This window comes from Cydia fagiglandana, chromosome 16 (genome assembly GCF_963556715.1).
Source record: "Cydia fagiglandana chromosome 16, ilCydFagi1.1, whole genome shotgun sequence".
Lineage (NCBI taxonomy): Eukaryota > Metazoa > Arthropoda > Insecta > Lepidoptera > Tortricidae > Cydia > Cydia fagiglandana.
Genome location: NC_085947.1, coordinates 12752619 through 12770018, shown reverse-complemented (window position 1 = coordinate 12770018; position 17400 = coordinate 12752619). Strand labels below are relative to the sequence as shown.

At 36.9% G+C, this 17400-nt stretch overlaps 1 protein-coding gene across 1 annotated transcript; it reads right to left on the bottom strand.

Moving 5' to 3' along the window:
- Positions 1 to 1624: 1624 nt before the first annotated feature.
- On the bottom strand, positions 1625 to 15474 carry LOC134672003 (proton-coupled folate transporter-like). Its single transcript, XM_063529902.1, has 5 exons — positions 14291 to 15474; positions 13279 to 13380; positions 6507 to 6728; positions 5275 to 5431; positions 1625 to 1732 (listed from the first exon to the last, which is right to left on the bottom strand). The coding sequence occupies exons 1-5, from the start codon at positions 15207 to 15209 to the stop codon at positions 1633 to 1635; spliced, it is 1500 nt and encodes a 499-aa protein (XP_063385972.1). The 5' UTR covers positions 15210 to 15474; the 3' UTR covers positions 1625 to 1632.
- Positions 15475 to 17400: the final 1926 nt, after the last annotated feature.

Below are 17400 nucleotides of genomic sequence, written 5' to 3'. Positions count from 1 at the left end.
CTTGTGCCTTGAAACCCTCTCAACGTTCAAGATACCTCTTTACAAACCATATACTTACTTACGTATTACCTTCGTACGGTGCAAAAAGCGGAAGCATGCCTTCAATTCTGCTTTTCTTCAGTGATAATTTAAAGCAGTTTTATTGTTTCTTGTTTCAAAGAAAATAAAACAATAACTTTCGTGTGAGTATATATTATAATATATTAATGTTTAATTTACATTACATCAATATGTTTATTACTAGGTACATATTATAAGAGTCATTCCCATTTTATCACTCATAGTTAGGGTTTGCAATCCGGATCCAAAATGTATGAAATTATCCGGATCCGGATCCGCGGATCTTCACATACATTTCGGATCCGTCGTGCAAACCCTACTCATAGTCGATGTTTCATAAAAGCTCGCTTTGTTAATTTTTCATATACTTACTCAAAAACAATGAAAATTTATACAAAGTAACCCGTTTTCACTACCCTGATGGACTCTTGTAATAAATGGCAATATAACCAGTCTCGTAAGTCTATAATAGTATATTCAACATTCATACATTAGTACATTCATATACCACCTATGCTTAGATATTTTTAATCTATAACAATAAGTTAAAGTAAATACCTATCCATAAATTAGGTAATAAAGTGTTTTTCTCTATGGTAAATTAACAGTAGTTTAAAAAAAATGTTTTCGGATCAAAATATGGTAGAAATAGAACCATGAAAATAAATGTTAGAGTAGATCGAGGTGTATTGGATTCCATTGTGAATCGGATATAGATAAAAAAATCCGTTGGTATTTGAAATATTCCAATGATATGAGCGTACTAAAACTGTATCATACGTCTCTCTTCTTAATACCGTGCAACGTTAGTAGGATTTTTTAGTTTCATCCGATCCGCCCTATGATCTGTTTCGCCTCGGTCTAAATAACCTTAGGTACAAAATATCCTTTATCAAAAATTTGAAATTATCTAAGCGGGTTTATCTTTACATTTGAAATCATTGACATTTAACACCATGATAAGTGCCATTCGGACGACCTTGTTAAAGCCGCCGGAAGACGCTGGATGCGGGTGGCTTCCAACCGGTACGAATGGAGGTCCAAGGGGGAGGCCTATGTTCAGCAGTGGACGTCTTATGGCTGAGATGATGATGATGAAGTGCCATTCTAAACCAAAAGGGTCCTTATTGTCAGTTGTCTATAAGGTGCTATTTCCACATAGCTTCAATTTAAAACCAACCTCATTGACAACCGACAATGTGGTACCTTTTGATTGTAAACGTCACATAAAGCGATACAAATTCGCGTCAGTTTTCAAAGGGTCGGTTGCACCAAATGGCCCGTCACAGGTTTCCGAAAAATTTTATAGTACGGGAAGTACTATCATAGTTCAATGCTGAGTAACTCGCTCAGTAACGTTGATCAGTCTGCTGATTGTGGTGATGCAACTGGCGGCCTAGCCAAGGTTACAATCGCTATCGCTTCGACAACGAAAAGCTTTATGTCTCTCCATCACTTTTCCATATTAGTGCGACAGTGACAGTTGCGCTCCGATCGCTATGGAGCGTAAGCGATTGGCATCTTGGCTACGCGGCCTGGCCCTAACTTTTTTTTCATCAATTTTCATCAGAATCAGAACTCGGTAACGGCGTTCTCGCGGGCATATCTCTCCTTGCTATCGGGGTTCTTTACTTTGTCCCTTTCTTCTTTCTTGTATAACACGTAAAGAGTTCTGTGGACAAAAATGCGAATAGTAAATAAGTAACGTAAAATCAGGCCCCAATTTCACATCGGTGACAGGTGCGAGAATTGTAAAACATCACTGTTGCTGACGTCACAGGCATCCAGGGGCTACGATTACCACTTACCATCGGGCGGGGCGTATTCCTGTCTGCCACCATCATTATTATTTAAAAAACTTTATTATATTGGAAAAAAACAGATATTTCTCTTGCGAAGTGTCTGACAATTATCAAGATTTAGAAGAATTGTAGGTAATTCTTGACAGGTAATGAGTTATATGTCGGAATTTTGTGACAATTGTAGTGTTTCTTGTGACAATTGTCATAAACTTAGCAAGAGAAATAGCTGTTTTTTTCCGATATAATAATACTTTTTTTAATAATACAATGATAATGGCATTCGGTAATACGGCCCGCCCGATGGTAAGCGGTAACCGTAGCCCATGGATGCCTGCGACATCAGTAACAGTGATATTTTACAATTGTCGCACCTGTCACCGTGGTGAAATTGGGGCCGGTACCGTAAAACCTCCTAACTATAGTCCAATCCTGCAACTATGGCCCAGAAGTTCAAAATGATATGAAATAAATAAATAAATAAATATTATAGGACATTCTTACACAGATTGACTAAGTCCCACAGTAAGCTCAAGAAGGCTTGTGTTGTGGGTACTCAGACAACGATATATATAATATACAAATACTTAAATACATAGAAAACACCCATGACTCAGGAACAAATATCTGTATCATCATACAAATAAATGCCCTTACTGGGATTCGAACCCAGGACCATCGGCTTCGCAGGCAGGGTCACTACCCACTAGGCCAGACCGGTCGTCAAATAAATAAATATCAATACTTATGTTCCTTTTGGTTTACTCCGAGTTTTTTCTTCCATTTATAAACATACCTTGCCTTAACTAGAACTACAAAAAACAGTAAAACACACACCGGACCGAAAAAAAATTCAGTTCATTTTGGAACATAGTTGGGAGCATTGGAGTATAATAGTTGACAGTCAGCATCGTACAAGGTCGTATCGTGCAAAAATAACAATTGACGTTGTATGGAGATTATCAGTCTTCTCTATCCACTTGTCTGCCTGACAATTTACTTTTATGGTTTTAACTATGAACCACATTATACATTTTATGAACAAAATCGTAGTTTAATATGACAATTTTATGTTAATTTTGAAATTTTAACTCGATATAAACTCTGTGCCATCTTATTTCGGCTATAATTACAACTAAACACATAACTATGTATTTAGAACCTTGTCATTATTAATGTCTAGACGTTAGACGTGGTCGTCGGTATTCGAACTGGTGACCGTGAACTTTGATGAGGCACTATAATATTATAGTTTCCCGGTTATACGGTATTACGTAATCTTAATGAAGATTCCGATGTGTCTGCTGTGGTATGCGGTATAGCTGTTGTTATGATGATTAGACGAATAAAACCATATTAATTAAATTTATGTACATGTTAATAAGTTTAGTAGCTGAGTGGAGTGTGCACTGTCTTTTCCGAAAATAGTTTTTTTCCAAATTGCGACTTATGCCATTCGCAATTTTTACCATTTTATTTTTTCTCAATAGCTTCCTTTCCCGAAAGCACTTCTAGCCATTCGCATATTTTCCCATTAGTTTTATTTTCCAGTAGCTTATTTTCCTAATACGTTTTTTAACCATTCGCATAATTTGGATATGTATTCTTATTATAATATACGAGACACTAACTAAAAAATTACTTCTTTAAGTAAATCAATATCGTACAATAAAATAAGTCGGTTCTGGCGCTCGCCGGCCGCTGCCGCGGCACGTTCGCTTCGCTCGCTCGGCTTCGCGCACTGTTTTGCTCGCAGTTCACCTAACAAACTCCTCCTCGCTTCGCTCGTCATCGCACCTATCTATTATCTGTCTTACGTGATTGTAAACAAATGAAATATAGTGGGAAATTAGACGAATGGTTAGAAAACCTATAAGAAAATTAAATTAATCTTTTGGAAAATTAAAATAATGGGAAAATATGCGAATAGTTAAAATATGATTTCGGAAAAGGAAGCTATCGAGAAAAAGTAAAATGGTAAAAATTGCGAATGGCAAAAATATCAATCTGGAAAAAACGATTTTCGGAAGAGACAGTACACTCGCTGAGTGGTGTAGCCGAGTGAGCATGCGAATTTCAAAACAATTTTCGAAACAATACAAATAATTCAGGCAGAAGAGGTTAAACAACAGGCGAAATCATCATCACTAGAAAGCGATCTTTTCCAGACAACCTTTGTTAGGTAGCGGGAATTAATAAATTTAGTTATGTCAGTGGGTACACCTTTTTTAAATCGGTGAATTGACATTTACGACTACCTAGGATCACTAGCCCTTCGGTAAAACTAAGTAAACGGAACTTAAGTAGGTACCAGTACAACGGTAAAAATATGGGTGTACAAATCATTTCAAAAATATGTCCCATAACTCTTCAGTCTCAGTGAATTAAGAACTATGGGACATATTTTTGAGTAAGTTGTCTACACCCATATTTTTACCGTTGACTGTACTTACCAAAAGCAAATCTTAGTTTCCCCTTTGGGTTCCCCTTTAGTAGCGTCACTATGCATGGACAATAATAAAATTGTGCCGTAATTCACTTAAATATGAAGAACGCTGGGACTGTGTGTGTATGCAGAGCGGTGACGGGCAATGTATAGTGTAATACTTCTAGTAACTTTGTACATTCACGCTCCGTGGTTGTTGAGCCATTTAGGGATCTAGCTAAATTGGACTTTCTATAGCGTAAGTATTGAACAAGAAATTTAGTTAGAACCCTCTATGGCTCAACAATCGCAGAGCGTGATAGTATCTACATTTGATTGCTTGAATTGATTGATTGACCTGCAATGAATTGTTACGCAACGAAGGCCGCAAAAATATCTGTATAACGATCTTATTTGTAGAGCCATGAACGTGTCACATGTTTTTGCGGCTTTCAAAGAGTAACATACAGGGTGATTCATGAGACGTGAGCAGGACTAATCCTGCACACTCAGTAGCTGATAATTGATCGATTACCGTCATATTTAGGTGAAACAACGACACATTCTCCTTTTTTTAACTTTTTGGTGAGGGCAAATTTAACTCTCTACAATCATGGTTACCCTACAAGACCTAATTAATAAACATAAAACCTCTTTAACCGTAATGACAGCATTTTGATTACGAAGAAAATAAACTGTCAAACTTGAGTGAGATACGAGTTTTCAAAAGTAACCAGACCGTGATGACAGTGATGACATTCAATTTGACACAGAATATCGGTAGTTTGGTATTCTAATTTTAGGGTGACCATGCATGTCGTAAATAAATTTATGATTTTTTTTTTCAACACGAGTAGAAAATTAACGTTAGTCTCACTAATACTGATACGAAACAGTTGCTTATAATTTAAAAAATGCGCAGTGTTAGTCCTGCTCACGTCTCCTGAATCACCCTATATTATTCCAAGTACATAGGCAAAAGTAACTTACATGAATATAAAGAACGCTGGGACAGTCATAGCGCCTCCCAGCAGGTAGAATGCACCTGGTAGGGTCTCTATGGTAGCTTTGTACATTTGGCTGTACATGGGCGTGTAGATCACCGGCGTTATTGCCTCCACCAATCCGATCAGAGAACACATCTTAGCTGGAAAACAAAACGAACATAGTTACGCGAAATACTGAATGAGTAGGTAAACCTTGAAAAATTGTAACAAGTCTACCTATTTACGGTATTTAGTAGATCTAACCTACCGATTATGTTACGTTTAATGAATCACACATAATTATATAATTTTGCTAAAGCAAAACAAGACGAGAAAATGAAACCAAACATTAAAAGTAAAAGAAAAATGTTTGTCTTAGAATCATTTGTTCAATTTGACCTTCATGAGCATATTAAAAGAAAAAAAAACAGATATATGTTAATTAATGCATAGAAAAAGAAAAATAATATGAAAATTGAGAAGCTCCGCAGAATATTACAAGCAAACGTACTTTACATGTATACGTATCGTATGTAATTCTAAGTACAATATTCACGTACAAGTTGATAGAACTTACTGTAAGGTAATAAAAGTTACGCTATCTTAAACTCCCAAGTCATCAGAACTTGCCTAAGCTTAGGTCTTCTAAATAACATTACATCAGACTAAAGTTCAAGGAAACTCATATAATAAATACCACAAAGCACACGTAAACATTAAAATGTTCTTATCCAAGTTATTAAAAGTTATTACAATTTATGTAAGTATGTAAATAAATTGCTTTCTTTCAAGAGAATAACCAAGATACCTCCTTCTTTAGCTATACACTATACAAGTATGTATATCATACATTGTATAGCCCTATCACTTAACAACAGAAACGGTTGGTGAGGTAGTTATAAATAATAATAAATATTATAGGGATATCAAACACACACACAAAGTGACCAAGTCCCATGGCAAGCTCAAGAAGGCTTGTGTTGTAAGTAACTTAGACAACGATATATATAACGTACAAATACTTAAATACATAGATAACATGCATGACTCATGCATGACAAATATCTGTCCTCATCACACAAATAAATGCCCTTACCCAGGATTCGAACCCAGGACCAGCCGCTTCATAGACAGGGTCACTACCCAGACCCACTAGGGCAAACCGGTAGTCAAGTTATGCGGTAGTTTTCTAGTATTATAGCATCACTAAATGAGAAAAAAAGAGAGCAAACATACCAACTTCTTCTGGCGCGACGACTTTCGTTCCCAGCGACCTGATAGCAGTCACTCCCGTCCCACCAAAGAAGTCAAAAAACGGCCCAGAGTAGAACCAAGGCCTGGTCGGGGCGAGTGCGTACACGACGCTGGACGAGACCTTGCATGCCGTCGCTATGACGCCCAGTATAGCGTCGTGCATTTTCATAAATTTGCTGAAGAGCGTCACCGCTACCGCTGTGCCTGAAATAAGTAACGTGAATGGTTAGCAAATATTATTACACCATGTATTTTAATTACAATTGAAGAGATTAAGTAGGCCATTTCATTTTAACTTGTATACTATAGGTATATACTTATATTATTGAAATTTTGACGTTTTTATGATATTTCTTCTCAGGGTCTACCATTTTAGTTCAGGCGGCTTATTCTGATTGTAATGACAGACTACCTATGAATTTAATCTGGATTTGTTATGGTATGGATATAATATGTCATTGTCAAAAGTGAGATTTCCTCAGCCAGAAACGTCACTTTTGACACTGACAAATCATAACCCGCTATTAAATCAGAATGAGCATCGTAATAAATTAAATAAATATGTAAGTATGTGAGAATGATGTAGTAGTATTATTCATTGTTTATATTTTATTATTTTTATATGATAGCTGAAGTTTTTTTATTTTTTTAAACCATAAACATACTTAAAAACAAACTTAGAATAAAAAGTAACCTAAAATTAAAACTACCTACAAAACTAAAACTAATACTTACCTAAAAAAAAAAAAAATACATATATATATAACATGATGTGGGTGATCTAGCCGAATATGTATATGTATATTAGGCTAGATCACCCAGGTCCGAACCCGGTGGAAGGGTTCCCATAAGGCTGGCTGCGTTCCCCGCTTTTTATATGTGTATTGTATATGTAATTTATTACGTTTATTAGTTGTTTGCAATAGTTCCTACTTAAATTCTCCTACTTTTTTTCTTGCACCATTTTTATTACATCTTTGATTAGCCCTATAGTTGGATAGTAGAGAATGCCTTTAGGCATTAAATCATTAATATCAGAATCGTTTGTACACAAACCAGGGAAGTTTACTACTCAATCAGCGGAAAATCTGACTAAGCAATTTCAGCTTTGAGCCCGAGATAAGTCCGGCAGTTAGCTGGCAGAGGTCACGGTAACAATAATATAAAGAGTACCCTAACTAATGCAGAAAACTTCAATATAATTAGCAACACATAGACATAAGTGACCACTTTAGTCTAATCGAATTTAAGCTGTTGTGAGACATACTAACATTGAATAATTTTACGGTTTAGACTCACTTGTTTTTAGTCACTCGCGCGACATGTTTCGGAGAGCCTAGGTCTCCTTTCTCAAGCACTGACAGTGCGAGCAGCGTTCACGACGGCCGTGTATCGCGTACCGTGTATCGCGTGTATGTGACTAAAAACAAGAGAGTCTAAACCGTAAAATTATTCACTTTAGTCTAGTTTGAAGTGATTTTCTAACAAAGTACCTACTGGTTTTGGCTTTGATACCGTGAAAAGCATATTTATTATGACGGTAGACTTATTTTATTTCTTACTAACGGTCCGCCCTGGCTTCCCACGGGTTAACAAATTATACACCTAAACCTCGAGAACTACGCTATTGATAGGTGAAAACCACATGAAAATCAGTTCAGTAGTTTTTGAGTTTATCGCGAACAAACATACACACACATAAAACAGACAGACGCGGCGGGGGACTTTGTTTTATAAGGTGTAGTGATCCTTGGATCTTTTCTTTGAATTTACTAATTGGCAGTTGTTCTCAGTTTAGAACTAGATTGATCTGTATAAGATTATCCCCAATAATGTTTGGGGATTAAAAGTAGATTATTTGACATATCCACTTGGACCACTATTTGCTTGAAATAATGATTTTTCATTTAAAATTTTCCTTTAAAATAGGTAATATTTTTGCCGTTAAGTAGCCGTAAAATTCATGAAAATGTTCAGTATTTTTTAAGACGTATTAGAATGAACTGAATGACGTCGATACGCTGATTCTGACGATTTTACTAAGTTAGCGTACTGACGTTACTTTTCTTACAGCTTGCTGGCATGAAGCCACGAGCTCTCGACCGCGTACATAGTGGCTTCTCTTTACAAGGGTCATTTGGACCCTGAACTTTGTGCTTTAAACATAAATCCGCTGTTTGTGCATACACAATTCTCTCTATCGGGTTAGTATGATATTGATGTCATATTTTTTAATCCTGAATGGCAAATTCTACCGTGAATACCACTGTAAATGCAAATTATTTTATAGAATAGAAAGTTAAAACTAGAAATGTGATCAGGCATGTCGTCTAATACGTTGCACAAATGGAACTAATAAAGCCTGTAAGAACCAAGCAATCAGTACAAAAGATTAGACTAGAATTTAATTTATATCCGACTTCCAGCCTTCGGTCTGCGCACAGCTGAAGTACGGGCCAGTGTCACGTTTAGGATCTTAATTACCTTTTAGAAGAGAGAAATGAGTAATCTCGATTCGTGCAAAAGAATATTTAATTTAACTAAAAAAAACTAAAAAAAACTAAATGGCCAAGTGGGTCGTAAGTTTGGTTTTATAAATCCACACAATATCCCTTTACTCTGCGGTTAGGTACTCTCGCCTGGGTGTGCGCGGGCGCTGAACTGTGGCCGACTGTACTCAGGGCCGCCCGGTGTTTGAGACGGGGTGGTCTTCCGACTGACGAGAGAAGTGTAGCGTAGTGTAGGTGTGGCTGCGGCGAGTGTACTACCCAACGTAGTAGTAGGCTGCGGTGGATCCTCCACCACAAAATTCAGCCCGTACTTTGGAAAATCCAGAAAAGTATGAAAGCTCCAAACATGAAACTTCCTAACATTGAAGGATGCACATCTGAAGGGGAAATAATAAATGCGCTGTTGGACGCGGCAATAGTGAAAGAAGCTTATATTAATCCAACTGACGAGGGCTCAGAGAAGTTCACCCCTTTTGAACCGCTAGACAGGACGTCTAATAGAGAAATACGTCTTGAATTAAGAAAATTTAAGAACAAGAAAGCCCCGGGACCAGACCAAATCCGTGCGGATGCGCTAAAAATTGGAGGAGATGTCTTTCTTGAAGCATTTAGACCGATAGCAGATTACGTCCTGACGACGGGTTACTTCCCAAGACGATGGAAGGTCGGTGAATGTATCTTCTTGCATAAACCAGGCAAAAATCACAAAGAAGCTAGCTCCTATAGACCAATCACGTTACTTAATATAATGGGTAAATTATGTGAAAGACTAATTCTCTCAAGGCTGCAAGCCACAGTTGACAAATTGCAACCGCCATTCCAACATGGCTTTACTAGATTTAGAGGAACCGCTACTCAGATTCTCCGCACTGGTAGAATAATAACGGATGCTTTGGCAGATGGGGAGAGCGTATCGATGATAAGCACGGACCTAAGTAAGGCGTTCGATTCTATTAACCATAAAGGCCTAATCAAGAAACTTCAAAATGCCGATGTACCTATCAACATCATTAAAATAATAGAAAATTACCTGGAAGACCGATCGCTCATAGGGAAATTTAGGACTATCCATGGAGAAGTGAAGAGGATACCTCACGGGGTGCCCCAAGGATCGATCCTCGGTCCCGTCATTTTCAACCTGTTTGTTCACGACATATGGGATACTCACGACAGAATACGAGGTCTCAAGCTATCCCAATACGCCGATGACCTATGTATTTTAAATAGAGCAAATAACCCCGACCACGCTACCATGAGAGCGGAATGGGCAGCCGAAACTATTGTGAATTATTACGAAAGATGGGGCCTTAAATGCAATGTAGAAAAAACAGAATGCATCCTGTTTACAAAAAAGAAGAAATTTAAGCCGACAGTTAAAATAAAAAAACAGACATTCACATACAAAAAAGAAATAAAATATCTAGGAGTCATCTTCGATAAGAGCCTCAAAATGAATCCACACACAGACAAAGTAGTCAAGAAATTAAAACAGGTAAGAGGTGCCCTGGGATCCATCATCGGCTTCCACGCCAAGACAGATCTTGAGGTCAAACTAGCCGTAATTCAAGCCTGCATCCTTCCCATCATGGACTATGGAGTGGTACAGTTATTATCCAGATACAGTAACTCGAACCTCCAAAAAATCGAGAGGCAATATAGAATGGCGCTGAAGAGTGCAGGTCAATTCCCTAGACGTCTACCCACAGAGACGCTCTGGGAAATGACAGATCTAGAAGCATGGCACCTCCGAGCCGCCGACCTGAATTACAAAATGCTGGCCAAAATCGCATCGCTGGGAATAGAAGACCTGGACACACCTGGAGACGCTTACCTGGCGCACGGAGAATTTAACCCACTGCTAAAAAACAAAAGAATCGGTGAAATAGAGTATACTATTAATAAAGACATGAGACGTTGGCCTCCCGGGGCGGCGGCTCCTCGTCCTCTTAGAATAAAATAAAATATAAAATTGTAACATATGACGCACAAAATATTAACATCTTCAACTTATCACTTGTGACATGACACCTTCAGCTTACACAGATCTTTTTAGACATAAGTTAGCTGACACAATCCTGCGGGAACTGAAAGATGTAAACACTAACAGGCAATAAACGATTTCTGATTCTGAGCTGGACAGCTTGTCCCGTCGCTTACCATACGAGTCTCAAGCAAACCAGTAGATTCTGAGCTCTAAATTACTAAAAACTATGTGTAAGGGTAGATCACAATAAAACTGGTTAAAATGAAGCGAAACAGTAGGTAGAAACGGACATAACGCTTGGTCTTAGTTGCGTTAATTAACCCGCGATTCTTGCGTAATTCCTAGCTTTTCTTCAGTCTTTCCCGACATTATAATGAAGTCATCTCTGATTTTCTTGGTTAGGTAACTATATGTATAAAATGTTTTTTATTTATTGAAATTTGCTACCAAGTTGAAAGGGATTAGTTTGCATGCACGGAGGTGAGCTAAAATAACCACGGAGTGTGTGTCGCAAAATAGGCCAGGAGCTCTCAGGCCCAGGCAGAGACGGCGGGATGATCAGGATGCTTAACCAAGATCCCAATCGTTTACGCTCCGTAGCGAACGAAACGTCAATGACTCTGTTGCACTAATATGGAAGAGTGGTAGAGAGAGACGCCCTGGACCCTATCTAGTCGGACTAGCCTTAGCCTAGAAATTGTACAAAACCGGGACGTATGGAACCGAGGTAGGGGCTTGCAGGAGGAGAGCAGTCTGACACTAAGCATAATTATACAAGTTTAATTAAAGTGTCATAAGGACCTCCACGTGTTGGCTTTGACGCCTCCCAAGTGTCCGGAACACCATTGTTCCGTGATGGGAAAGACATGCATATTATAGAAATTTTATATAATAAACAAAAGAAAATCGGCCCTAACATCGAACTTTGCCGGACTTTGTAGTTATTTGCCTTAACATTTGGGTTTGGTGCCTCGAGGCCAATTCGGTCATCTGTACAAAAAGTTAGAATTGTTACACGCGTATTCGGGAAACGAGATAATCACAAGATCTCGAGACGATATAGAGATCAACTAGATTTACATTAGATATCGACTAGATGTGACTTGGATATCTAAGTCATAACTTGTCGAAATCGTTCAAGAGGACCTCCAGAATCGCGGAAACGTCAAATTTGACATATCTATCTTACAAATATCTTTAAATTATCCATATCGTAACTTGTTGAGGTCTAGTAGAGATCTAATTCATTTCCCGAATCGCGCCGTTAGGCATTTAAATCAATATCTTTATAATAACGTAATTACATCTGACGTAACTTTGCGGTTTGTTTATAAGATGTAAACATTCTTAACTTTGTATCAGTGGTATAAGGTGAAAAATTGATTATTTGATGTAAGTAGGTAAATTAGACGAAGTCTTTTTTTTTTTTTTTTGTAAAGATGTTGTGGGTTTACAAAACAAGGATGTAGATAATTATTGTTTGTACCCAAAAAAACAATTTGTACCGTAATGATGTTAGAGTTTGAAATGAATCCTAATATGATTGATAACTATACCTTATATGTGATATTTCTTTTTCTTTTTTTAAAATTTATATGTGATATATGATACCTACATGTACATATTCGCATCTACGTTATGCAAGTATCGGTATTAAATTGAAGGTGAGGTGTATTCGGGTAATACCGAATGTCGGATAATTCCGAAATTCAGATGAAAATCACCCTTAATTCCATCATAATAAAAGTCTCTTTTCGGAATTATCCGACAGTTTTCGACATTCGGAATTACCCGAGTAAACCTTACATTAAATTACGAGTATATGCGTTTTTGCGGTTATTGCTTTGAATTTGAAACAAGGTAAGAAAAGGTAAGGTAAGGTATGAGCGTCAGGAAAAATATTCGCAAATCAGGAATTTTGTCAGGGAATTTCAAATTTGGATCTGGTATCCCTAACCCCACCTTACCTCGTCCAGCCATTTTGTAGTTTATAATATATTAATGAAGAAAATATGCCAAAAAAGAATCTACTATCTAAAAATATGTAGATAATTAACCATACTCGATAATTAAAGTATAAAGAAGGATTAAAAAGGAAGGAGATAGAGTCCGCTTATTACGATTAAGTTTAATACGATTTCCCGGGTAGTAAGCTTTTTTTTTACACTAGTTCCTCTAACTTAATTTCGTCCATTTTTACACGGTTAATATGCGTTTTTGTACCTTTCTTAGGCATTTAGCTGTAATTTAAAATACTTACCGCACAAGCCGATAAGGATGGAGAAAGTGAAGAAGAGACTTATTTCGACGTCGTTCATGCTGTATTTAAACAACAGGTACTGGTACAGCATAGCTCCTTCACCTGAAAGCATAGACAATATAATTAAAACCTAAGGCTAATTCAACAAAAAAGGAATCTGAAAGGTGCTACTTATAGTTCGGTTTTTTTAGCATTAGAAATAAAGTAAACAATCTTGACGTGTCTTTTAATTGAAAAACATATTTTAAAAATAAGTTACGGCAAATATGTAACAAATTATGAATCTAATACGGTCATTTATATTCTTCTGCTTTCATAAGTAATAGTTTTTAATTTTTAAAAAGCGTTTTTCAATTAAAAGACATGTCAAGATCGCTTACCTTCTTGCAACTTCATTCTAATGCAAAAAAAACGAGCTATAGTTCGAAATTCTGGTATGTACCCATATACTAGTAGGTATTCCAATTTAATATTATTATCATGCTCAAGTTATTGTCACAATATGATTTGAAAACGCCCGGGCTGATTTGTGGTAGGTATTTTTATACTACGTCGGTGGCAAACAAGCATACGGCCCGCCTGATGGTAAGCAGTCTCCGTAACCTATTTTGTTCTCTGAAGATTTTGAAAATAACCGGGCGATAGATAACCGATATTTCACGTCGTTCCTATATATAGGACAATTGACTTTTTTGTAAAACGATATTGAATTGTTGTAAAAGTAGCGTCTACTACTTGTTAAATACTTAATATACGTACTTTTATATAGGTACAGTAAAAACATACAAATAAAGAAGCTCCTTCTGTTTGAAAGCGACTTGGTATTTTTTATACGTTATCCTACAAATGTCTTGAATATCCAGAAATTGTACTACTTTGTATACACATTTGTATACTTATTCATTTTATAGTCTTGCAAACAGCATCAGATTTACATACTCGTAAGGTATACAACTTGCATAACCTAAGGATTCTAAGGCATGCAAAAATTAAAAATATACAATGAACTCACCAAAGACAGGTCCAATTATAACAACATGTGCTAAAAGGACCAGAATAATTTTCGATCTATTGGGACCCTTTTTGAAGACAATATAAAGTGTGTCCCATGCATTCTTCGGGTGAAAGAAAATTATCAACTTCTGATACCAAGTGCCTTCAGTTTTCTTCGGATTTACGTCATGAATCCTAAAATATGTGTACAGCAAACCAAATGCATACAAAGTCGTTGTGAGTCCAAAGATGCCGTAATAACCAATTGCGTCCAACAGCACTCCGCTAATAGAGATTGCCGCTGGTGCTCCCAGGGTCACTATAACAGCCGCGATTCCAATTCTAAAGGTACGTGACTCCACAGACGTGACGTCGGCAAGGTAACTATAGGAACCCATTAGAGCGATAGAAAATCCACCCGAAAATGCGGTCGGCAGCGATTCTATCAGCGCCGTGACAAAAAGCGGCCACTCTTCGAAGTAATGCGTCGTTAAAACTAAACCAAATGCTGACACCAACTCTCCAAATATCGGTACTAACATTAGTGCTTTTCTGATCCCGGTGCGGTCACTCCACGCTCCGACAAACAATATGACAATCGCTGGGATAGCACTAGTCAAAGGCACTTGCCATGTCGTCATATCAGCTACCATGGATTGGATGGCAATGGTTATATTTCCGTCCCACTCGTCGCATTTTTCCTTCGTATGCCCAAGATCAACGCGGCACGCTTTTTCCAAGTTCAGTCTCTGAACAGCTATGCTGGATATCGAATTGGGCAAGATGTAGCAAAGCAAGAAAGGTTCTATGGTAAGGAAGGAGATTGCGGCGCGTATTTTACCCAGACATGATCTGTTCGGTTCACTGTTCTCATTTCTCTTAGGTTCACTTCCATTTGTGATATCCGTTGGTCGTAATTCTAGTTCACTGTTCTTCATGTTTTAGCATTAAATTTAATAACTTTATCACAATAATGATTTTAGTTGGCTAAGGTCTGTTTGTTTACTAACACGGATGACTACTGAGAGCGGTCAAGAGGCGAGGAGGATCTAGCAAACTCGTTCTCATAATTACAGTATCACATCGAGACTTCCAAAAGCATCCTTGACGCCGCCGATTTTAATGTATTCTAAAGTTTTTTTTATTGTATGGGTTATGTTGATGCTATTTTTATCGAATGCTACATGCCATAGTTCAAATAACATTGGTATTATAGAAAAAAATGTGGGATAAATTGATTCAACACATTTTAGTCCACTTGATTCATATTTCTAGTTTCGTGTAGCAATTTAATCACGGGCAGAATTCCATTTCAATAGCAAAGATACATATGTATATTGTACATTGTTAATTTAACAAGACATAATTAATAATGTAAAGAAAAAACAATATTGTTGTTGTGATTTGTTATGATAAGTTTAAGTCGTCGTATATTATTATTTTATCACAATTTGAACTTATACATTAACGACTGATACACAACTGGAATCCTGTATACTTAGGGCAGATTTTTTTACTTATTTCTTCGTTAAAACTTGTTATATCGGACCGGCAAGGTGAGCTAAGTCGTGTCTTTTTTATCTTGGCGAACGGAGACAGATTCTAATTAAAAACAATGTTCTTAATTGGATATGAATAATCACACAAGTCTCGCATTTATTTACTGGCACGAAAGCAAGATAGACTGAGACTATCAAATCTAGATAGTACTTTTAAAATCGGAATTTGCCTACTGTTATTACGCACACTCTCCGCTTTCTACACATTGCAATATCATTGTATGTACGAAAACTATAGTATGTAAACCGTGTGTTATAAATTAACTAACCACTTTTAACTTTAATGTACTTCAAATTAAGATAATATTTCACACGGAGGGTCGCTTACATTACAACATTATGATAATATTATAAACCATACCCAAGTACAAGTGATTTTCATTCATTGTTATCTTTTACATTATAAGCTTCATTGTACTATTAATAGAGGTTTGTTAAAATACTCGTACTTACTCACTTAAAAAAAGCAATTCTACCTACGTTGAGCAAGTTACATCCGTTTCGAAAGGTGCAAGTGTGACAGTGACTTATCTCCGTAAAATACTTTTTTCTTATTCGATTTAGATTTAACTTAGTTAATTTTAAAATTGGTATTGAAATAGGTACGTGATTTTAGTATTTACATAATCATTGGTGAAAACCTCGGTTGTACTTACTGCATAGAACAGAAAAAAAAATCTAATTTTTAAAAAAGATGACTAAAATTCAGTCAGGATCCTTATCATAAGTAGAAGACCCATACAACCATTTCCAGTCGCCGTTACGACGCGGTGTAGACACATCTTGTGTCGACACCGTCTGTTTCGGTCACAATTCCAGTCGCAGAGTCGTCGCCGTGTCGACACAGTTACCAGAAATGGGGAAGGGTCGACACATGACACAAAGTGACATAAAGTGTGGTCGCCGTGTGCACACATTGTTTCGGGTTTGCGACTACTTTATGCCAAAATCATTCGTTCATTCGTTCATTTTGTTCCTGTCAAATGGAAACTGTCAGATGGAAAAATAGTTAAATAAAAATAAGTGACATTAATACGCCATCTCTAAAACGGATTACAAGACGTAATTATATATTGTTTGCATTTATATTACAATAGGACTTAAATTATTATGGGGAATTAAACTGCTCGAGTGATTTGATAAACTAAGTGTAATATAATCAACGCGCCACCACATTGTTTTAGTTTAGCCGGAAATGAAATTGTTTACTTCTCAGTGCTTGTGTTCATAAATATATTATTTGATGCATTTTTAGTACTTCGATGCGTATACTATACTTAAATAACAGAAATAACGCTTTACATACTACGAAACTTGTTAATTATGATGTATAAATATGGTTTAAGGCTGAGAAATATTGCAGTCACAAAGTAGTCGCAAATGTTTCGACTTTGTGTCGACTCTGTGTAGACACATGACACGCGCTGTCAAAAGTAATAACAAAGTTACTGGATTTGCAAAATGGCTCCTTGTGTTCATTTGTTTTCAGATATTCTCAAAGTGTAAAAATGACGTGGTCAGAGATGGGACTTAATAATAGATTAACTGTTTATTCGACTAATTAATGGAA